Raw genomic sequence first — 24,148 nt, forward strand, 5'->3', positions numbered from 1 at the left:
TATTTGCTGTTGCCTCAATAGAACTACAATGTCTTTATCAACTTCACATCTTCTGCAGCTCCATCGCTTACCTGATCAAAGAGCTGCTTCCCTGTGGTGTTGGGCTGGATGGCAAACTCCAGCTCAGCATCCATGGTGGTAACACGCACACTGATCTGGAAGACAGAAAAATGCATCATTACAACACGCGCTCAAAGTGATGCTACCCAATAATGAAAACAAACACCTGCCCAGAACTAGGAAGCAGCTCTCAAGTCTCCAGGAACTTCACTGCCAGCAGTCACAAAGTCATCTGCTCTGCCAGCATGGTACTCATAGTTTTGCTGTAGAATATAACTTCCCTAGTTATATTTTTGCACACTTTTGCAGTGTTTTTATCCTCTCTGGTCCTACAAATATTCCCGTGTACTGACATACTTGAGAGCCATTTACATCTTACAAAATTTTATTTCCAGAGTAGAACATTCTGGTGTCTTTCACAAAAGCAGAGGTGTTCCAAAACTTGGTGCACACAAGAAGACATCCAACCCTTTTGGTTGAAGGGTGAACATCAGGGCAGTTCCCATACACATTAACAACTCAGTCTGCCACAGAAGGCTGGTCAATAATAACAATACATTTCCAGTCTTTGTGAGTATTTGAAGAAGTTATAAGGCAAAATCCCTGGCATGCTTCAGGGGCTGTGGGTACGAAGCAGACAAGATGTAAGGATGCCCTCACACTCTAAGACAAAAAGGCTGCGTGCTGAACATGAGAACACTTCCCATAGCAGTAGAGCTGCCAATACTGCTTTCCAATTCTTTCAGTGGAATGAAAGACTTCTAAAAACTGCAGAAATTGTTTAGGTGTTATTTAAAATTGCAATCAAGATTTCATGACTATACTAGCCTCGGATGCAAGATCATGAATGGTTTTCCAGAAGAAATGTTATACGATGCACTATTTTGACAGGAATGTCTCACCGTCACATTTTCACTTGTGGCATGAAAGTGGCAAGGACCCGCAGCAAGGGAGTTAGCAGCTTCATCCCACAGAAGCAGGAAGACACACACACCTTTCACTTCTCATGAAGCAAGTTAAACAGCAGAGGCATTTCACCTCAGATGCTAGTGTAAAACACTGCTGATCCCATTCAAAACTCCTGATTATTACTGGGAAACATGATTTAGATGCTTGGGGCTAGACAGAAACAGTCCTGGCCTGAAAGGAGATGCCTTAATTTTAGGCCAGGGAAAGTGAGGTCTGCAAGTACACCAAGCTGCCTGAGAAACCAATTCTATCTGCATGACTGTCAACTGAAAAAGGTAAAGATATTTCATAATTTATCAACACAAGTGGCACACATTAAAACAGCTTTATTTAAAATATTTTTCCATCAAAGCAAAGGTCAAAGGCTTGAAATTGTACAAGATACTCACAATGCACCAAACCCCAGCACACAGGCCTTGCATTAACAGTTCTCTCTCTTGACAAGTCATTTACCTCAGATCAACAAATCCTAATTTTTTTTATTTTTTTTTCTAATTTCAGTGCAATCAATCTTATTAGTACACTCCTCCAGGCTTCCAGTCGTGAGGGGTGGAGGGAATTACACTGTGAACAGCTCTAAGAAAACTCAAAAGTCATATTTGGACTATAAACTAACTGCATGACACAGGAGACCAAAAAAGCAAGAGTAAGCAGAGAAATATTCAAGGAACCACATAATGCAAATATGATCACAGTTCTGATTCCTGTATCTCTACCAAAAATATGTACAGATTTCACATCTTGTTTACTAAGAAACCAGACTGCAAGAGAACTAGAACTAGGTTTTTTTCCCAACAAGCAAGAAATGTTCTGCTAGTTCAATCTAGGTAAGTACCAAAAAGAGACTACTAACTATAACAAATACTTTTTGAGGTTTCCCAGAAAGCCTGCTTCAGACTAGGCACACCACTATTTTGACCTTGAGATCCTCTCGAGGCAAACTTAAATGTTTTCTTGTTTTAAGTTGAGCTAAAAATTCAGTAAGGTTAAAGGTAGGCTTAGCATAGCTAAGCTGAAAAGCACACCTAAGTTGAAGTTCTAGCTGTTTCATGCAAAAGGAATGCTATTTAGACATTACTAGAACAAAGATATCATGAACAAGTATATCAGGATTAACTTGGTTTTGAAGCCCACTAAATCTTCTGACACAAGTCAAACTAAGGCAAAACCATCCCACAGAAGTAGCAAGGAAAGCACAAATGGCCTAAACTCGTAAGAACAAGGCGCTTTTTTTTTCCCCCTTTTTTTTTAATTAGGATCTTTCAATGTCAAGCAGATGTCCTAAGTTCTCAGTGTACACCTTCCCAAAATTATTCTCTTCGAATCCTAGACCTTGACAATGGGCTAATTTCATGGTGCTTCAGTGCAACAAGAATCTGGCCACTTCTTAGAAGGCTGAATGTTCCCCAAAACAGCTTAGCTACTTACACTTGGAAGCAGAGTCTTCTAGCAGAAAGAGTATTGGCTTGTGAGCCTGACTGACCCAGCACAGCCACCAGTGAGACCAAAGCTGTCCATAAGCTACATTCAAGCCTAAGAAGGGTTACATTAAATGAACCATTAAGTTACACCTTACATTTTTTTAGCTTTGAAGTATTTTCTGTTCACCTAAAGCATTAATTTATCAGCTACCATGAAAGAAAATAGTCTTTGCTCCACTGCTTATGGACAAAGCACAGTAGCTACTTTTATCTGATATCATGTGCATAGGTTATTAAGAGCCAAATATCTGAGCACCAGAAAACAGAAGTGAAACATCTGTGGCATTTCTTTGCAACTTGTGCCTAAATAGCTCTTAGAGCTATTTAGAACAAATCACACCCTAACATTTAAAATAGAGTTGCTTCAGCAACCCCACAATTCACGGAGAATACTTATTAAGACTCTCATCTTTGTTAGCAGAGTAAAAGAAGTTCCCATGCTGTAACCAGCAAAATTCCTTCAATGTCAGTCACTTAAACGCCCCTAAGCTATCTAACCCAATATTATTCTTCCATTAGTACATACAATAGGAAGATTTGCACATATCCCCTGCCCCCCACCCCCAGAAGCCCCCTACACGCAAGATGAGTATCAACCTAAAGTTTAAGAGCAGCAAAGTCTTGAATGGGTCTGCACTTGCAACTTCAGCCTGATCTAAGAGAGCAGAAGCTGAGATACCACAGGAAACGAGCTTGTGCTTTGGAGAACCACACCCCGGTAGTGCTGCTTCCCCAGGCTGAACACGGTTTTAACACATTCAGCAGCGCACTGCCGTGAGCTGTCAGCAGAACGAGCTGGGGAGAGAGCACATCCTGGGCTGTGCCAGTGACATTTTAAACATTAGTTTGAACCATCGGTGGTAATTTAATACTTGGCTGAGAAGCTAGTTTGCTATAAAATTGAGCTTTGTTAAGGCTCATTGGTGTGAAAAGAACACACAAAGACATTTTTTCCCCATACGCTACCAAGCCAGAGTGGTTTTGTTTTTCCAGTTCACAACAACTGGCTCAGAGGGAGGTTTTTACCATTTCAGGTAGTGGGAGGCACTGATCTTAATGCATTCTGCCTGCAGCTCAAACAAGCTACAAGGAGAGATCTACGGACTGCTATAATCTCTACCGCACTAGTACGTGCTAGGCACTGCATGCTTATCTTCTTTCTCCTCATCATTAAAGCCTCACTTTAGGTAAAACCACTTCACTGAGGTATTCATAGCTGCGTACTGACCAACACAAATGTTACAGATAAGAATAAAAATGCTACAGCAAAATAAAGCCAACACCTTGCAGTCCCATCATAATTTAGACTCATTTACTTTGTTCCTTGAGAGCTACCCTGCCAAAGCACTTTTAAACCATTTCTCTATCTAGTTTACTACCAGTGATTATTCTAAGAAAAGCCTCAAGAGTCATCAGCATTAAGCTATTCGACTTTGTATTTCTAAACCATATAATAAGGTTTTGCTAGGTTTGAGGGCTGGCATAAGCCTTGCCATGCTTATAATTTGGGTTCCAAACAGAAAAAAATGTCAATAAGGTATCCAACTTAGACTGCTGAGCACCTACAAATTTAGCTCTGTCAGTCCAGACAGGTAAGGTGCACACTGCTGAGGGATGTGCAAGAGAAAGACACTGCACACCAGTGATTCAATCACAAAGTCTAGTGGCAGCACCCATGCCCAGGTATACTACCCTCCCATTCCAAATCTTCTGTTACTAAACATCTACCAACCTTTCAACACTCAGGAGGTGTTTTAAGAAGGTTTACTGGATTTCTTCAACAGATTTATCAAAAATACTATCCTAAGGCAGTAATTTACACTCAAACTCTGTTTAAAGCAATTAATTGAATTTATTCATCATTTGTAATATACCCGCTGCAGCATGCAAATACTTGCAACTCTCTAAATTCTACTTGTATCTTAAAGTAACAGAAATTAATTCTAGTAGGTGGTCTCTAAATAGTCTTTTGTCTTTCCATCATCATTTAATATCCTCTCATACAAACAGCTAGTAACACCATATGAAATGCTTCCAGACACCATTTTGCACCTTGTAAGAACATTGAACTATCACATTTCAGCAGGCAAATTTATACTCACTAAATGTAAAAAAACATGCCAAAAAAAAGTGCCCATATTTAACTGATTCCTTTCATAACAGCTACAGGAAAGAAATAGAAAACTAACAACCCTTCCTCTTCTCTATTTGGGGAATTACCATAGTTCCACCAGTCTAAGCACTGCTAAAGCTTGCCACTGCCAGAGCACATTGAAGAGCTTCCTGCTGCCAAGGACAGTATTGTCAAGCGTGATACCTCCTGCACAGACAGAACCTCTTGCATGGAAGAGATACTCTTCCAGCCCGAGACCAAAGAAAGCTCCCTTTGACCAGCAAAAGCTTTCTGAGGGCACATGCCACCATTACCCCTCCCTTCCATGGTGTTCAGCAGTCTACAAGAGACACGCTTCATAGACAGTGGTACCAGGCACCCATCTACAGCATCTTTCCAGGTATTTCAATATTGCCCGTATATCTTCAAGTCTCACTTTCTGCCCCACTGTGATTCCAATTAAATTCTACTAGCAGCAGTAATTGTCAGGTATCTTCCATGTCTCTGAATAAGTCCTCCTAATAGTGTGCTGTAACAGCTTCCTGAGATGAAAATGTGTAGCTGCATATGGCAGGACAAACAGGAAAGACTGATACTGTCACGCTCAGTAACGGATGTGCTGCTTGTGCTAATGCCCCAGTGCACTGAGCAGCACGAGAGGTAGAAAAGACAATTCTGTTTGTCATAAGTTGAGACCGTAATAGAGTACTAGGAAATTCATGTCAGAACAATGAGTGGAGTCAGCACAACAGAGTATCAACCTCTACAAAACCCTGACCCTGAGCTAAAGCTTCTTTCCTCCCTGCATTTCCTGTATGCAAGGAAGCTGTTATACCCTGCTGGGCTGGAGGCTTCAAGCTTTAGATATTCCCTGTTTCCCAGGTTCAAGCCTCCAAGTGGATTATTTCTGGAGAATGTAACATAGGGAAAACTTGTACTTTATTGCAAATTTGACTGGTACAGAACAGAAGCAAGCTCAATTAAAAAGAATTTCCTTTAAAGACCAACCTTTATAGCCTCTGCACTAAAAGGCACCGGTTTACCCAACAGTTACTCCACATAAAAATACTAGACCACTACCATGCACCAGTTCCAACAGGTCTGACCTGGGAAGTACATCAAATCCAGCTGGAGCTGTACTAACTAAGATCTCATAAGGCACCTAAATAATCTAAAAACCTGCCCAGTTTTGGCTTTTAGCAAGAGTAGCAGCAATACAGTAAGTTTAACAAGAAGTGTCCCCCTGTTCTCGGAATGTGCAAGTGGATTCTGGAGTATGAGTGCTCTACAGTGCTGCACTTCCCTTCCCACCACACTGGTCAGCCAACACGAGCCCACTGTGAGGACAGCAGAGCTTTGCACTGCCTTGGAGGGCAATCAGAGGTGATGCCCCACACCTCCAGCACCAGCCATACTCACAGACATCTGGCTCCTTCCCGAGTGCCAGCACCCTGCCGAAACAGCCCTGGGTCCTCTGTGTCAGGGTGAGGCTGGGATCAGGTCATGTGAAAGCGCTTGCAATTTCTCAAAGGATTACGCTTAATTAACCAAGCCCCCTTCCAGCAGTTTTAAAGGGCCTTTTCATATCTCTAAGCCCATCAGGGAACAGAACAGCAGCAGGGACACCCTAGGCACCACACTGCAGACACCAGAGAGAGGTTAACCCTCCCAGCAGCTTCTGGGAGCTTCCCAGATCTCTCCACCAGCCCCATCCTGCTTGCTGGGGACACAGAACTTCTCATTTGACTGGAGTACAGTACAGTAAGGCCACAGAAGGCACCCCATCCTACCCCACTATTTGAATAAAGCTGCCGCCCAAGGACAAAGCTTCTCAAGGTACTTCTGGTACCAGTGACCCAGAAGTAGTACCTACATCCTATAGAGTATGTGGCTTTCATTTGGTACCTAAGTACAGCCTATAGCAGGAATGCACCTTTTAGAGCATCCCTAATGACTTTAGCATGGAGCCTGAAGACAGAGAGCAGTGAAGGGGCAGCAGCTGCTACTACCCAGCTTCACAAACCTCTCTGGTGAGCAACAGCAAGCCTAGTCGAGGAAGCATTCAGGCTAAATCTAACTAAATTTGTGCTCACATGGTCTTATTTCTTCCTTGTGGAGGAGCAGCAAGCCAGCTTGGATTCAGAAGCTGCTGTGGAGCCACACCTGAGCACAGTCACACCAGAGCTGTATCCCCACTACCAGCACCTGCTCTTTGTCCCCAGCAAAGATGGCTCGTGTGGGCAACAAACCACAGCACCCACACAGCTTCAGGAGCCACACTGCTGACAACAGGAAGAGGAAGCAGGCCAGAGCACCAGCCTGCAAGACCAAGAAAGTTCACAGCTTTGAGAAGTCTGCTTGCAAAAACTGGATGGAGAAATGCTGGTGGCACCAGCACCTGAGAAAGGGTAGAAGCAGCAGTGTCTGTGGCATTTAATACCTCACGCAGCAGAGACACCGAGGGATGCTGCCACTGCTTGCCCATAGCTTTGAGCAAAACTCGCCTTCATAGAGGGGAGATTACAAACACTGGGTAGGGGGGAAATGTAGTTACATCACATTAGCCATAAAAAGATAAGTTTTCCTATGTGGAGCTTGGAAGAGCAGAGGATTTCTGCTTTACCTAACAAAGGAGTTCAAAATAAGTCAATTCTGTGCCCATTCCAACTGCCTTTCCATAAGAGTTTTCTGACAAGGTTTACAGCAGTCGTTCCATCCAGTGGTTGAAACGCTATCCCTGTTCTTGGAAAGGGTAATGCTAAAGTAGTCAGTTTCAAAGAAGGAAACCAAGTGATTTATTCTAATATAAACCCTGTCATACTGTAGTGTCAGAGCCCTGGTGTATTTGTTTGACTGTTAGTCTCAAAATATTCCTGTGTTAATTTGTACTGCTTACCTCACAGTGATGAGACAGAAAATAAAATTCTTCCATACAGCAAGTGGTAATCAGGAATGCTCCCATTTAAAAAATAATTTTAAAAAAATCAGTTTCATTGAAGGTAGCTGCTGCCATTGGAAAGGCAGTGCCTATAGAGCACAGCAAGACAGCAATATTTTGTTGCTTATCTGGTTCTCAAGACCAAGTGTGAGAAGCCCCAGCTGCCTTCCTGTTAAAGTCCTTCTTTGCACATGATTAATACCTGGTACGCAGAGAGGGCTGAGCAGAGGATTACTAAGTGGAGTTGAAGGGGATCATCCTTGCAGGACATGCTTATCAGTCCAGAGATCAATTATTCATATCAAGTCAGGGAGTCTACTTCAGACACCCTTATATAAACTATGGATGGTGGAGAATCAGATTTATTACCCTCAAGGACGGTTTCTCTGAAAAATGAAGTCTCCTTCAAACCACATTCACTGAGTTCACAAGAAAACTTCACAAAAGCCTACTCCTCATGCAAGGAGTGTGTTGTTTGCAGTTGCCTTACTTCATATGTCTTCACTCACCTTGTCCCATCATTGCAGCTTTCACTGCTCTAAAGGCACTTTCCTTCATTAGCACCAGTGAGCACACACTCATAAGTGCACTCCAAAAACACTCAAAGCCAGGGCTATGCCAGTGCTGGTTCCATAGGGTTGGAGAACTCCACATTTTTGAACTCTAGAGGTATCATTTACCCAATTTAATCAGTGATCTGATTTGGGCAGGCAAACTTTTCAGGAACGAAGGTTATACTTTACAAAGACTACTACAAAGTTATTAATTCAAAACTATTATTAAAATTCCCCTACTGCCTACACAGCATGGCTTCCAAAATCACTTATGTTTCCAGGTTGCAGCTACTTTAATGTAATGTCTTACTTTTCAACCAGTCACATCCCACCAATGGTGTTTCAACAGTGTGGCTGCTAGCAGCTTGCCATCCTCTCCAGAGGGCAAACAAGTTTCACTTAGAGGAAAGGAGTTGCAAGATGGAGAGTACTACGCCACTAGAAGCAGCCATGGGTGGATCCCCACATTTACAGTCAAGACAAGATACTTGTATGCCACTTATTACACTGCTTACTCTCAACCTTGCGCAATGGATCAATTCCTCTATTTTTGCCATTTCCTTTTCCATAAATAGATTCTGCATGCACCTCCCTTTGCTTTCCTGTAGCTGTTCCAAGTAATTAACATTGCCATTTTCTGTTTCTTTAGAGTCAGTTTGAAGAAGCCCTTGGAATAACTATTTTTGTACCTGTTGTTTGAGCTGCTTAGAGGGAACATCCTTTACTAGTCAAAACCCAGAAGGAAATTAAAATACCATGGGGCAAATCCCCGACCCCTTTTCCGCAACATCTGGATCAGGAGGTAAAACTTGAAGCAGAATCCAGCAACATGCAGTTGCCATCATTCAGCTTTCACAAACTGTGCAGCCTTGGGTTTTGTTTTGGTGAGGTTTCTTGTTTTGTAAACACCTTTTTTTTGTGCCTGGTAGAAGAGCTTTTCTCTGGAGAAATATACACACCTATTATGGGCTCTGCACACTAATAGTAGGGTTGGTAGTTGTACTTCTCATGTCAGAGCTTAACCACACTCCTTGCTAAAGCTCTTCAACCCAAGGGCAGTTAGCAGGCAGTGGGCACATTTGAATGCCAGCAGTGGTATGGGTGACATTCCTCACACTACTGTGTGCTCCTCCCAGGCAATCCTACTCACAGGTTACAAAAAGTGTTGTTTTGTGCCACCCTCCTCATGTCGTACACCATACAAAGGTGTTATGATCTCGGTTGTGACTGCATCATTCCATCAGCAAAACAGTCTCTGCACTCCCTACCACCATCAGAGGCACCTCAGATTTTCTGAGAAGGCTCTTAGAAGGCGAGTTTTCCCCCACCCCAACCTCCCCTTAGTCCAGTTCTTCCCCTCCCACCTCAGGCCAAGGGCAGGGAATTTCCCAGAACCGTTTAACGGTTGCAAAGACTCAGTTCAAGAGGCTGAGCAGTCAAGACTGGGAGCCAAGATACCTTCTCAAAAAGCCAACGAGCTTTCCAAACATAGCATCCAGTGAATGTCTGCCAAAATCACAAGCACCTACTTTGCTGGAAGGAGCTCAAAACAAGATCAAGACAGGATGCTAACAAGACAAGTGTGACCGGCATTGAGGCATCACATGTACAGCAAGTACTTGAGGTTCATGAGCTAATAGACTACACACTCAGTCCCTATATAAAGGTCTCTAAATTCACCTGCAGTTAAGAATTGTTTCAGAGGTAACTTGGAATTGAGGGCAAAAGACACCTTCCACAGGGAAGACAGCATGAAGATAACTGCTATAGGCACATTCTTCTTCTAAAGGACTCATGTTTAGATAAAAAATCAGCTTATCTGTTTCACGTGCTTCTCTCTGTCCTTCAACTAAGAGATTCCTAGCAGTTCAGCTCTTACAGAGAGGGGAGTTGAACACAGGGCTGCCTGTTCTAGACATCCAGAGCACGGCCTGGGTGTGGCACATAAAGTTCTTGGCCAGCTCACAGCCCTCACTGAACCTCTGAACAATGGCCAGACTTCTAGGAGCTAGAACACAGTCTTACTGTGGGATCTGACTGCCCAGACTATGAGCCATCCCTCCAAATTTAACTACATGCACAGTCAAGTATGAGCTAAAGCTGTTTCATCATCCTGTGATTTTCAGCTTTATCATTTCCAGCATGCTAGACAAATCCTGCAACTTCCTTTCAGTACAGGGTCTCATTTAGGCTGGCTGCATTTTCATGTCTATTTAGGTCATAGTTCCCTAAAACACAGGATTTCCCCTAAATGGCTCAGTTCTACACTTCTTTCTAATATTCAGTTTCCCCACCCATATTTGCTTCCCTCACTGACTTATTTTAGATTTTTAAATAGTCCTGTTGGGACTGTCCACAGTTCATAAAAGATCAGCTTCTGAATTGCTGAAGTATTCTTTGCTATTTTAAACTCCATCTAGTTCAAGAATTTGAGCTTTCCTAATACAGAGGAGAGTAGCTACACCACCATGACAGAACTCCATGTTCCAAAAGGTTCCTAAAGGGGCACAGGAGCTGAGGAGAGCAGTGACACAGCACATGCAGTGCCTGTATCCACCACCACAGGAAGCCATCCTGAACAATCGCCCTCCCAATCACTTCTCTGGGTTTGTTCTTGTACTCCACAACTACACCACAAGTAGGAATTCAAGAGGATGAATCAGGGTGGGAATAATTCTTCTGTTGTTTTCTCCAGAAGAATAATTTTATTGGTTCTGTTCACTACATTTACACAGGGGCACTGCTACAGGCCACAGAAAAGGAAGGGCAAGATGACTTTTTGGGTACAAATGGAAAAAAATGGACCAAGCTATTGAACCACTCTTATTCCTCACTCCCAGACACACCTACTTTATCCTTTGCAGCAGCTCTGATACAGAACCCCTTGGTGAGATTCACCATCAAGCCACATATACGTGCCATTAACCCCATTTGCTGTGGAACTTCAGAACAGAACTGATGCAAAACTTTACAGTGGCAGCAAACCATCAAAGCTATCAAGCAAGCAACCAAGTTGATTTAGTTCACCCAAAGCTGCAATTAAATCCACACTCTTGGCTTCTCATTCATACACTTCTTGAAATACACTGTTTGAAATGGGGCTATTTTAGAAAGAAAGCCTGATTAACTTCAGCTAACACCTGAGACCTAGATGCATTGATGAAGACATCACTGAACACCCAGGAACGTCAGTGGTCAATTAAGACCTATTAACATACACAGACTTCTTGTATCAAGTGAGCAAGAGTAATTTTCTTACACAAATTGCAGTTTCAATATCTAGATCCTTGATTCTCCTCTACAGAGATGTTATGGACCATCTTTATGCAGCCAAACATGCAGGTTAGCCAAACTGTTAGTGGTCTTGCTAAAGCTGCAGGTCAAAACTGAGAAACTCAGCTGGGTAGTAGGACAAGAAATAGCCAGATGCTAAGTACATCTCTTGAATAGGTCAACATACATGCAGATATAACCTAAAAAAGCAAACAGTAAAACTCACTGGACTAAGGAGAGGCAGGGAGCCTGAAAACCAGCCTTCTACAAAGAACATTCAGAAGTCAACTTGAGAGTTTAGCTCTTACCCAGACCTGCTTTATGTTTTCCAGTTTTTCTCAATGCTAAGGTACAGCAGCATAGGGTTGGCAGATATGAGTTCAACTGTGATCAAAGTCAAGGGCTCCTTTAGTGTTCCTGCATGCAGATACCTTACCCTAACTGCACTTCTCCAGAACGCTGGGAGCAGCAAGAACAGCTAACTACTCCTGCTCAGACAGGAGTTATGGAAATGTTATGGAAATGGATAGATCCACATTAACGCCTCTAATCACCCATCTTTCTCTAAGGGAATGGCAGACCAGCAAAATCACTTGGTTTATAAGACAGCCTGAACCCTCTCAGATCACAATTAAATTCAAATCCTTCCAAACACTGCCAAATCAATGCTGTCATTAGAATATGGTAAAAGCATTTAATGGGAAAGTCCTCTATGCCAAACTTTTCTGAGTCCAGAGCATTTGGATAAAACTATTTGTAAAAAGACAAAAACCTGAAAGCACAGAGCAATGCAGCACATGGTCCAAAATGCTCTATGGAGAAAAAAAAAGAGACACTCACCAAGTATTATGAAGGGGGAAGTGGTCGGTCGCCTCTGACTAAGATACGTTTGGTGCTTAGGGGCAGAAGAGACTTTGCACAGAGCTGATGTTTGAGCTGCTGAATCAAGTATAGAGCAAGAAAAAAAGCCTGTGTATTAAATCTGTCAGAATTTGAAGCAGCAAAGGAGCAGGACAGTCTTCTGTCAGATTTTTACTTGATTATTTATCATTTGTCAGAACAAACATTAAGATAGCATTGTATTTCCTGTGCATGATGTTGAAGAAAGTACTGCTCAGACTGGTCTGATCTTTCAGTGATTTGGAAGTTACTTAGCCCTTCTATTTTGCTCTGTCTTTTGGTAGATTCAAGACAACACAATTATACTGATATATTCTTACAGCTGAAAATGCTGACATGGACCCTCTTTCAAAAAAAGATCTCTACCTTGAACTGCTGGATGTGCAAAAAGGAATTCAAACTGAGCATAATACATTGCATTGCCTCTTGCAGTTACCCTTCAATTTGAGATGTTAGTAATAAACCACAGAGCAAGATGAAGGAAAAAAAATCCTAAGTTGGGGTTTTTTAAAATTGGCACTTCTGCACACATGGTTTCAACACAGAACCCCAGGTATACAGTGCAGAAGACATTGGTGTCTATAGAATTCACAAAGCCCAAGACACATGCAGCAGCAAGCCATTACAAGTAAGAAAATTAATTTTCAGGAATTTGCTGCTTCCTAGTTTGTCGTGGCTGGGTCAGGATACTATCAATTTCAGGTGCAGTTTAGTGTTTAAAGCAAATCAAAAAATATTAAGTCAATGCTCAGGTTTTTTCAATACCAACTTTTTCAGGTAAGAGGGGCTCCTTGATAGTTTTTGAAGTGAAGGACTAGCATAGCAACAAAGAAAGTATGTCACCTCAGCATTACAGCAAATAATAAGTTACAGTCCAGCTTCTGTAACAAAATCAGCACAATGGAGCTGCAGGCTGGAGGACTAAGACATTACTTATCAAAATGTTTTCTTGGCTTAGTGATAAAGCATTTCATGGTTTGAATAATACCACTGTTCAAGCCTTCCACAGTCCCAACCATGGACTTAAAGCTTCCTGACATTTTCAGTAATACTAGTCTTTTCTGGCGCCATTGTTCAAATTACTAGTAACCTTAAGAGTTTTTGAGGCAGCTCACAAAATGAGTTGTCATGTTCATACAGCAGCTTCTGGTTGTCTAGGGGACTGTGAATAGTGAAGTGACAGAACCATCATTTTACTGTTCTCTACTTCCAGTATTTCACCAGTGCAAACAAATTCACATGTTGAATGTGCCTTAGTGAAAATTACAGATGCTGCAACAAAAATCCAGTTGCTCCAACAGGACGTTTTCAGCAACAGAAGAAGACAGGTTTCTCAACTTCAGGCAAGCTCAGATCCTGATTTTTCACTGTAGGAGGATAACTGCAGCCACAGAACACTGAATATGGACAGACCCTGGATTCAATACACTTCGGCCAGAGCTTTCATTGTCTATCCAAAAGACCAAACAAAGCTACTCAGTCACTTTTGCAAAAGCAGTTTTATGGTTCCTTAATATTAAGATGCAAATAGGAACAAATGACAAGATGTCAGCAAAACAGTTATTGACGCTTAAGCTTTCAATCTCATTTCACAGATCACAGACATTTCTTAACATTTGGATGTAACTTACAGTAGTAACAAACAACACACTGGAGAAGCCACACCCTGCCTGCTGTGCAGTGTCTCCATTAATGACTGCCGTCAAAACTTAGAGGAACATATGAATACAAGTAATGTAACCTAGTGACATCCTAATGGATAACTCTGCTGATTTTAAAAACAAAACAAAACACACACAAACCATACACCAAACCAAACATGTCACAATATTGCATGTTTTTATTGCTTTAGACACAGAGTATTCTATTGTCTCAGCTGAGCTATAAGCTACAATGTAAGCAAGTTTCTTTCAATCCTTCCAGCTTTCTGGGCAATTTTGCTTTCTTGAAGATTTGTTTTAGCCATCAAAGAGTAATTAGATTAACCAAGTTACTGGGTGCTACTGAAAGGCATTTAAAGGATATTAAAATATTTAAAAGACAATGCAGTGATCAAACACAGCCAACATGGGCTCTTGAATGGAAAGCCATAACTAATTCCGTATCCTTCTACAATAAGGTCACCCACTCAATGGATGAAGGAAAGGTGATGAAGGTTTGCAGTATTTTAGTAAAGCTTTCAATACTGTCTCTCACAGCATCCTTCTGGACAAGTTGTTCAGTGGCTAGATAAGGAAGTTCAAAGTATGCTGGATGAAGAACCAGTGGCAGCAGGGCTCAGAGGGCTGCAGGGAATGGGGCTGTCTGGCTGGCAACCAGTCACCAGAGATGTTCCCCAGGTCTCCATGATAGGGCCAGTGTGGCTCAGTATTTTTATCAATGATTTGGACTGCAGGAGCTGAATGCACCATTAGCAAAGGAACTGACAATACCAGCACTGGGTGTGCTCTTGACCCTCTCAAGGGGCACAAGGTCTTTCAAAGGAATCTAGATAAATCAAAGCACAATTGATCAGTGGCATAAAATTTAAAAATAACAAATGCCAGATTCTGCACATGGAGCAGGCACAAGTCCAGACTGGGAGAGGAGTGGCAGGAGAGCAGCCCTGCAGAAAGGGATCTGAGAGTGCCAGTCAGCAGCAAGCCCAAGAGGAGCCAGCACTGTGCTCTTGTAGACAAGAAGGCAAAACACATTGATTGATCAGATTGCAATGGCAGGTTTTTCCTGTACTACGTCACTTCACCACCAGAACTAGATTCCCAGTCAAGAGAGGAAAAAATGCTCTGATAAGGGCCTATAAAGAGAATATTACAAATCAGTGATATACATACAGACAAGAATAGTTCATGGCTGCAGAAAGTCATCAGTTTACAGCTGGACTCAAGTCTTTTTCAACCAAACTCATTCTATGATTCCACCTGAAGAACATAGGAAGGCATACAGTGGCAGAGTAACTGTTCTCAATATGTTGCATGCAAAATTCTCTAATATCAACTTAACAACCCCACTGTCCCCACCAAAAAAAAGACAACAAAAAATACACGAAGCAAATTTTTACACTATTCACACTCCAGGACAGTAAAATTCTGTCTCTGGAGAAGCCTTCCTCTAAGAAACAAGCTGGCAAAGAGAACCAGAAATTCACAAGAATACAGCTCAGTCTGGACCATGAATATCATGGCACTTGATTCACTTTTTCAGGTATTCTTTCTGAACTCTTCTGAGATTTCATTTTACTCTACACAGAATACTAGCTGGCCGAGAAATTAGTGTCTCTTCCCCCTTCTAGTCCATCACCTAATTCTTGCCTAATTACAGGTTTCTCTACAGAGCTGATAAGATTCAGAGCTTCTCATTCATCCCTCCTTTAGGGCAATCCTGTGCTCTCATCCATAGCTACTCATTAACCAGCAACAGCCAAAGGAAAAGAGGCCTAGCATGGCCAAGTACTCCTCTTCCTTAGGATGAGAACTGGTCAACATTCTTTCATCCATAGTTTGTGTTTTTCAGTAGGTTCCTCAGAACAACTAGTGCAGCTTCAGAGTGTTACAGCAACTAGGTAAAAGCATTCTGCAGGAGTCATGCCTTTAAAAACATCTTCAAAGGGTATTTTTTCCCCATTTAAATTCAACAAGCTGCTATACAATGGTGAGGAGTTTCTGACTGCCCTACTACAGCACTAGAGGACCACACATTCATAGAAGTGAATATATCCTTTCACAGCTGCACCGGAAGGAAGCAGCACAGATCATCTACCTATTGATAGCCACAGTTGCTGCAGCCATAATTCTCTCTTGTCAATATAAAGGCCAAACCTCTGCAATTTCAGGTTCTAAACCGCCAAAGAGTTGTAGATGATCCTGTGGTCTTATAATCACAAGCCTGCCAGTGACTGTCTCTTCCTACCCCCCCCACCAAGTACTTGCTTTAAACATCACCCTAAGAGTCAGCATTAGCTACTGGACTCAGAAGGGTGGGGTTTATGTCCACAACTTCAAAACACTTGAATGCTCCACCTAGAAACAGCCACAGGAATGTTACAAAGAGATGTGCTCGAAAGAGTAGTCTTCCATCAACCCAGAGACTTCAGCCTAGTTTGGAAATTCAAATGAGATAAATACAAACTCTTAATCCAGTACTATGGCTGCACTATGCAAATACTTGCTGTTCCCAGATATCCCTAGGGAAATGCAAGCAATTAACTGGCTGCTTACTACTGCTCTTAATTTACATCAGTTAATTGTCCTGGATTACCCCTGGGTAGAGAGATTTCCTCTTTTCCAATAGTCTAACTACAACAGCAGAGACTCCTCGCTGGAATTTGTTTCTAGTAGAATCACTTAGCAAACAGAGAAAAGGGAAACAGGACACGGGAATGATAGAGATCCAAGGAGTTGAAATCTTGCAGCTCTTTTCCAACCAACTCCATTGTAGTTCTCAGAAGAGTGATTAAGCACAGATAACAGCTTTATTGTGCAAATTCAGGGAGGCCCTCTCGCTGCACAGAAGGGGAGGGGAAAAGAAAAAAAAAAGTCAGCCAAATAAGGTTGCTTGAGCTGCACCGAGCCAGGAAAGAGTCCAGGAGATGACGCAGCCAGAGGAAGCTTTTAGTCAGTTTCCTTCATACCCTGGAGCAGAGCCAGAGCCACCTCTGTGGAGGAAGAGGGGCTTCTCTGTGGAGTAGCCATTGATCAGCAGGGACGTGGCCAGGCCAGCAGCCCCAGGAGAGTGCTGTCCCCCGGCACACCCAGTGTCACAAGCAGAAGGTATTTGAATCCTTCGGTTTCAGTTCATCAGTTGTCTTTCAAGCATCTACTAGGGACTTAGTGATCTTTTTGAGGAGAATTCGGCTTCAGACTAGACATTATATATAAAACAACTGAAACAAGTTTCCTCTAGAGGCAGAGAAGCGATTTCCTTTCAAAATAAAGGAGTCCATATTAAGACATCTTATGCATCATCCTCATAAGAAAAGCAAGAATTGTAATTAAACTTCAGGAGTGACTAATCAGACAAGGTAGAATCACCCCAAAGAAAGGGCTGCAATGCCCTGAAGGTTTATAAAAAGATGCTGCTTGTTATGATGACAGGATATTTGCAAGAAGTGAGTGGTGGTGAACCCCTGATAGGAGGCACCCCTGTCTTAGAGCAGAAGCAGCAGACCTAAACCTCTCCTTGGGCCCCTTTTATTGGGTGCACCTCACCAACCTGCTTCTTGCTCAGCTGCATCAGGCAAGAAATCAAAAGGGCAAAAATTAAATAAAATACGTTTAATCAACTAAGATGTTTAATCTTCTAAAACCTCTTGTATGATAGGCACTCTTAGATGTAACAGTGTCACCTTGAAGTTTTGTAAACTGGATCACGACTACCAGCTCAGATCAGACCCTTGGAACAGCTCTTGCCCACACAGTTATACCTGTATGTAAATGATGGCTTTTGCCCAGTCAGGCTCAGGGCTTGCCATAAGAAAAGAAAGGAAGATTTCACCAGTATGTAAACCAAAGTGAATGTTTGTTTATCGTCAATGGTGTACTTTAAAATCCCTGTTTAACTTTAATACAGAAGACATAAAAGTACCAAACAGAAGCTTTTGCTCATGTCAAGCTTAGTTGCTTCATCTGACATGAAGTAAAACCTTGCTATTCTTGCAGAACCCAGCTAAGCTGTTGAATACAATACAAGCTAGGGTGTAAAGACCTTTCCTGTTTTGCAAAATCCCATGGTAGGTATAAAGCTACAGATAATTCACTGTTTACCAGTTTCAATAGTTTACCTGGTTCCACTGTAAATGCAGCATGTTTTAGCTATTGTTGTTGTTTCTGAAGTACAAAGGCATCTGAAAATCACCAACAGGGCAAACACTTATGTATAAAGAAAGGTCTTTGGGAGCAAACACACCTCTTTACAGCAAGTCATATATCTGATTAGAAGGAACATATAATGGAAGGAGTTCACCTAACAAGTTAGCACACATGTCAAACTTGGAGCGGTATCACCAAGCTTCCCAAGTTATACTGAGTGAGGAAAGGAAGACACAGCACCAATGGGTCACTCATGAAAGAAGAGAGATGGCATCTAGAATGCTTCTAGAGTTCCTTCATAGAACAATAGGATCAAGAGAAAAGTGCTCATCTATTAAGGTCACAGTTTTCATGACTATCCCTTCCCCCTTCAAGACATCAACCAAATTCTACAAGAGGAAAACAAACAAACAAACAAACACCAGGAAAAACTCTGGTGCAAAACAAGTGTAGCATTCTGCTCATAGTTGCCATCTTGTTGCAGCATTTGGTAGCAAGTAGCTACACACAAGAAACTAAGTAACCAGAGAGTTCTCCTGATAGACACCTCAATCTCTCAGTTATTTCTTCAAGTTCCAAAGAACAACGGAAAAAAGCTTTAGAGTCCTACTGTGAATTAGGACCATCAATTTAAACTACAGACAGAGTCCCTAAGAATCCTAATAACTTTTGCTACACTTAGTTTCAAACTAAGTTGTAATGAAGCTTGGGCTGTTACCTTTTCCGGTATTATTTCCTAAAACCTTCTGTATTCACAAGAAGAGCTTGAATTAAAACCCGTTACCTACAATAAGTGAAGCCTATGTTACCTAAAACAGAACTGCCCAAGTCCTAGTGACAGGACTGTTGAGTGCTCATCTCACACGTGATGAATGCTCGTATTTCACGTTCAGTGGCCAGTCCGGTGGCCAATCCGTTCACAAAGCCACAGAGCAAGCATATGCACAGGCAAAATAGTCAATGAATCCTGATACAGGTGCCTTGCACCCATCAGTCAGGGAGAGATCATGGCAAATAAACAGACTGCTGACAACCAGAGGAGAGACTTTTCAGAGCTTGACAACGGCTCACTTTTAGCACTCAACTTCTTCCAGTCTCTGAAATACAAACCATGGGGGTGAAGTATATGCCCTTTCAGGTGTCTGCTTTGACTGTTCATACTTCACAAACTTTCCAGAACACAAAATATTTAAACCAGAGTTGTATAATTAGATAAAGCAGTGAAGGTTTCCTGTTGAGAATATGGCAGGATCAGCAAGCTGATGCATAATGGACTTTCTACACAGCCTACAAAGCCTCCAGCAACCAAACCCCCCCATTATATGTCACAACAGCAAATCATGTGCACTAGTTCAAAGGTTACCAGAGTTAATCTTGGATTCTTATTAATAGTGCTACACAGCCTGGTGTCACTCACAGCAAACCTCACATAAGAAAATGGAAACCTCCAGCTACATGTACTAACATTTAGCCTAGCTTGAGGAGGTGTAGAGACCCAGAACTCAACAGGTTTTGCTGCTTAAGCCATGCAGCAGCATGTTTCTGTAAGCCTGGTGAGATGAATGATAAGAGCTACCAACCAAGTAGTTTTGACACAAATGCTTTTCCTGCCCAGCCAGAACTGTTCCCTAGAACATTTCCTCCATCTGTCTTCTTCACAATGGATTTATTTTTGTGATGAAGCCCACATAAACCTACATCTAACTGCCCAGGTTTCACCTACATTTGACCTTGACATTTTCCTTGATTGATGAAAGTATCTTGCGTTTTACTGTTTTGTTAACTAAGCAGCTATTAACAAATCTTAAGCTAGCACACTAGTAGTCATGTTTATTTCACATGAAGAACTGATTACACAGTTATGCCAGCATATCCTGTTCCTGCAAACCAAGGATCAAGAAATAATGTTTCAAATATTATTTCAGTTGGGTCTGTAACTAGAGCAGATGGGGCAGGAAACCAAAGGCTGATACAGCAGCAGGCCTGCAGCTCTGTACTGCAACAGGCACAGACACTGGAACTGCTTTCTGTAGAATCTTCACTGTGCAATACAAAGCATTACACCAAAACACTTGAATTTTCTCTATCTGCTCCAGTTTTTAAAAGCTCCGAAAGCAGAACTGCTCTGTCAAAACCAGAACTGCTCTGTCAAAACCAGAAAGCAACAGACTGAGAAGGTGAATCAAGCCTAGGGTGTGTCTGCGGAGGCTGCAATGAGCACCTCCAAGCCAGCATTCAGATTCAGCCTGGTGCTGAGAACACCGCCCCACAAGCCTCTCTTGTTCAGGATTTCTTGGCCCATCCACACTAAAGAAAGTCACTAATCACGACTGTAAACTCTCTGGCTAAAAGGTTTCGACTGCATTTTACACAGAAGTCCCCTAACTTGTGCTATTTCTGTTAATCTTACTGAACTTGTTGCCTGTATTTTAGCTTTTTTAGTAAGTAAGTTTTCACTAATCATCACTAATATTTGATGGAAGGCATTTCTAAAGCTTAAGAAAATATTGTCTTAACCTTAAAGTTTGATATCCTTTAAGATGTTGATACTTAAATAATAATAACCATCATCTAGTTATCCAAGTTATCAGAGATGGCGTTTAAGACATCAGGAAAAGTAGTTGTCAATCAAATAGTTATTTAATACACCTAAAATAAAAAAATTAAACTATTAAAAGAAAAGAAAATCACGGTGGATTTCATTTCAGCTTCTCCTTGCACAGAGATGAGGTTTTGTTTGGATTTTTTTTTCTCTCCTTTATGTAAACCACAGACTCTTAGCTTACAGATTAGATTTTCTTAGGCCATTTCAGATCACTCCAGTACGGAAACATCCAGAGACTTCCAGCCTGCTCCTTCCTGTTTTATCAATGAAGGGCTGGGACCAATTCTTTTACTCCAACCAGGAGAAATTAAATGGAAAAACCCCATGCTCCTCATTAGTCACCAAACTCCTGCTGCGAGGAGAGTCAAGTACAGACTTGACTAGACTTTCTAAAGTACTAAAACCTCTTTAGCCGAGAAATACCTCGAGTCAAGCTGGGACAAGGTTCCCTGGCAACCCAAACCGACTAACTCCAAGTTGTGAAAACTCCGACTTCTCCTCTTCGGGGAGCGCACGAGGCGGCCATAGCAGCCACCCGCTCCCACCGGGCTCTCGGAAGCCTCGCCCCGCTCCCCCCTCCGCCGTCCGGGCGCACACGCGGGCGGGCGGCGCCGCCGCCGCGCTTCGCCGGACATCTTAGGGCGGAGAGGCGGCCCCGCCGCGCCGAGACCCCGCGGTCCAGGCGCGGCCCCGGCCCGGCCCCTCGGGCGGGGGAGCCGCGGCGCCCGGGCAGGGGAAGCACAAGATGGAGGGGCGGGCGGGGGCGCCGCTGCCCGGGACTCCTTCGTGCCCCTCGCCGCTCCCTCTGGGGCGGCCGCCGCCGGCCGGGGCGCAGCCGAGCCCAGGCGGGAGGAGCCCCCAGGCCGCGCCCGCCCGACCCCGCGCACCCGCCCGGACCCCGCGGCGGGGCCTCCCTGCTGCCCCGCGCCGGCGGCACGCACCGTTTTCGGCATCTTCCCGGCGGGCTGGGCACGGCCGTCGCTCCTCCTGAGCCGGTGGGGATCCGCACGGGCTCCGCGCTGCTTCTAACGGGACTCCGCGCCGCGCCCCTCCGCCCGGCCAGGCCCCGCCCGGCCCCGCCCGGCCGCCTCCGTGCAGGGCTGGAGCCGCGGCGCCCCCGCCCCGGGAAGGCCGAGCCGGGCGGGCCCCGTGAGCGGCCCGGGAGGGCGCGGCCTCGGCGGCTGCGGCACACTCCCACCGGGGCTAGAGCCGAGGGCTTCCAGCGCCCATCAACTCGTGCCTGGGCAGCCTCGGTCGCAGAAGTTTATGCGCGGATCAGTGTCATTGGGACTTCTGATCCTTGATAAAAACATTATTTAAGAAAATGATGCTATTTAGTCGGCGATTGTACTGTTCAAAGTAAGACCTCAGCACTGACCTGGTGCAGCCAGAGCCGTGGGCACACAGGTGCAGCTCAGCGCGCTGCTCAGCCCAGGCTCCTCGGCCCGTGGTGTGGCCGGTCAGTGTTCTGTTCTGTGCAAGCTTTTCACAGCCACCTGTTTGACTAAAAAGAACACTTCCAGCGTGTAAGAAGAACCATACTAAGAAAAGCCAAAGTCTATAAAGGAGACAGAGGGGTCCTGCAACTTTATTTGAATAAAGGGAGAGAGTCCACTGGCACACACACATGCATCGCCGGTTTTTTTTTTCTCTTGAAGTTTTAGAGGGCACGGTCTCCTTTTATCCTAAACTCCCGGCCACACGTTTCCCTCTTCCTTTCCCCACTGGCTGAGGTACTAGGAAGGTACAGCCTTCCCGAACCACCTACTGTGTATTCCCTTTATGAACCGGACATTTTACCCCAAAGTTCAGTAACTCAGGCTTGTGCAGACCCAGTTGGCTGTTTCAGAAGCCAAGCTGTCTGGGATCTGCAGCAAACCTACTTCCCAAAGTTAGCAGAGGCATTAAGACCCATTTCAAAGACTTTAAAACCCATACCTTCACCCATCGAATTGTTTGCAAAGAAATTACCATACACCTTCCCTCTCAAGTTCCAGGTGCTTCAAAAACCCAAAGAACTGTAGCTCCCTGAAGCTTGGCAGGTCACGTCTGCTCTTCAAGGTTTCTCCAAGGCCACGCCCATGATCACACAATTTAAATGAGCAATCAAATTCAAGGCTGAAAATAGCAGAGGACCAGCGGCAGACTATCCACCAAAGCTTCTCCTGCTGTCTCTGTTTTGCAACCCCTGATGGAGGGAATCAAAGTTCAGCATTTTCATGGGGATTTAAAGAAGCCATGTCATCTCATCAGGGGCTTTGAACATAACTTTCATACAGCAAGCTAAGTCTTATTTTTTTTCCCCAGGAAATTAGAAGTCATTCTCTTTAAAGTTAACAGTGTCCAGAAGAAGGAAATTAAATAAATGTAATGTCTTATTTTTAAAGAACATAGGAACATAAAATATTTTTTTCTTGACTTTGTGTCTTCTTGTCAAAGCTGTTAAACATTTTTGTCTAGTAGGAGATGGAAAACAGGGTCCAGGTGCTTTGTTTGCTTCAGCTGAATGTGCGGGTTTGACTTTACTAGAATCTCTATGCTGTGCCTACATAGGAAAAAACATGAGTATAATTGGATTGATGTAAACTGGTGTGACTTCTGCACACAAAGTCACAGCATCCTTAAGAGGCTGCTTTACAAAGTTTTCTTCCTTTTCTGTCTCCTTTTTACATTCAGACTTTCTTAGACTCGGTCAAACAACACGAGCCCATGAGAGAGTTACACTTACTTCCTACAGAAATAGATACTGACAGAAGACATACAGAATAATAAATCACTTGCTTGTGATTTTTTGCCAGGTTTGGATCCAGAAATACTAGGTGTGAACTTTCTTCCTAAATTAAAGAGACTCTGTGGAGACTTCTTATATGCTAGCAACATATTTGATGGGGAGAGCCCAGTTCAGCTTCTATTGAAACTTCTATACCAACATTTCTCCATAACACTAGGTAACTCTTCAGACAATTGCATTTATCTTTCTTGCAATAGTAATAAAACTTTAGATGATAGAAGTCTAGATATTTCCTTGCCAAATTTAAGGCGACGTAGTTTAACATCCAGGGACCTAAGATTTTCTTCACAGTGCTAATGACAGGAGTGCTCATGAGGCAAATGAATCCCCACACCAAGTGAAACAATCGGATCCAAAGTAACTGTATTGCCACTTACAGTGTGCCAGGTATTGGCTGTGTCCACAGAAAGTCATAAACCCCATGTCAAACAGTCCCAAACAGTCTGAAAGGATGAGACAATGTTTCAGCATTACACACACTTGTTTCTGATCCCAGCCAATTCTCTTGTCCTTCTTCCCTATTATTCATATCAATACCCAAACAAAATACCATTCATGCCACTTTGAAAGCCAAGTGTATCCTGTGACTGGCACATGAGTCTCTACACTTCCTCTCTTGGTTCTTCTTTTCCCCTTCACTGTTGAGGTGGAGAACAAGCC

The 24,148-nt window shown here is 43.2% G+C and overlaps 1 protein-coding gene across 3 annotated transcripts in view; it reads right to left on the reverse strand.

Annotated features, from left to right (window-relative positions):
* LOC134563837 (moesin-like) overlaps positions 1 to 21,797 on the reverse strand; it is a 40,372-nt gene extending 18,575 nt beyond the window's left edge. The window contains exons 1-2 of one of the 3 annotated variants that reach the window (XM_063422179.1): positions 21,639 to 21,797; positions 72 to 155 (exon numbers count right to left, since the gene is read on the reverse strand). In XM_063422179.1, the coding sequence (XP_063278249.1) occupies positions 72 to 155; positions 21,639 to 21,650 (96 nt within the window). In that variant the 5' untranslated portion in view covers positions 21,651 to 21,797. Of the gene's footprint in view, positions 1 to 71; positions 156 to 21,120; positions 21,166 to 21,638 lie in introns of those variants that run through there. The other 2 variants (XM_063422180.1, XM_063422181.1) reach the window with 2 other exon arrangements.
* Positions 21,798 to 24,148: the final 2,351 nt, after the last annotated feature.

This window comes from Prinia subflava, chromosome Z (assembly GCF_021018805.1).
Source record: "Prinia subflava isolate CZ2003 ecotype Zambia chromosome Z, Cam_Psub_1.2, whole genome shotgun sequence".
In the NCBI taxonomy this organism is placed as follows: domain Eukaryota; kingdom Metazoa; phylum Chordata; class Aves; order Passeriformes; family Cisticolidae; genus Prinia; species Prinia subflava.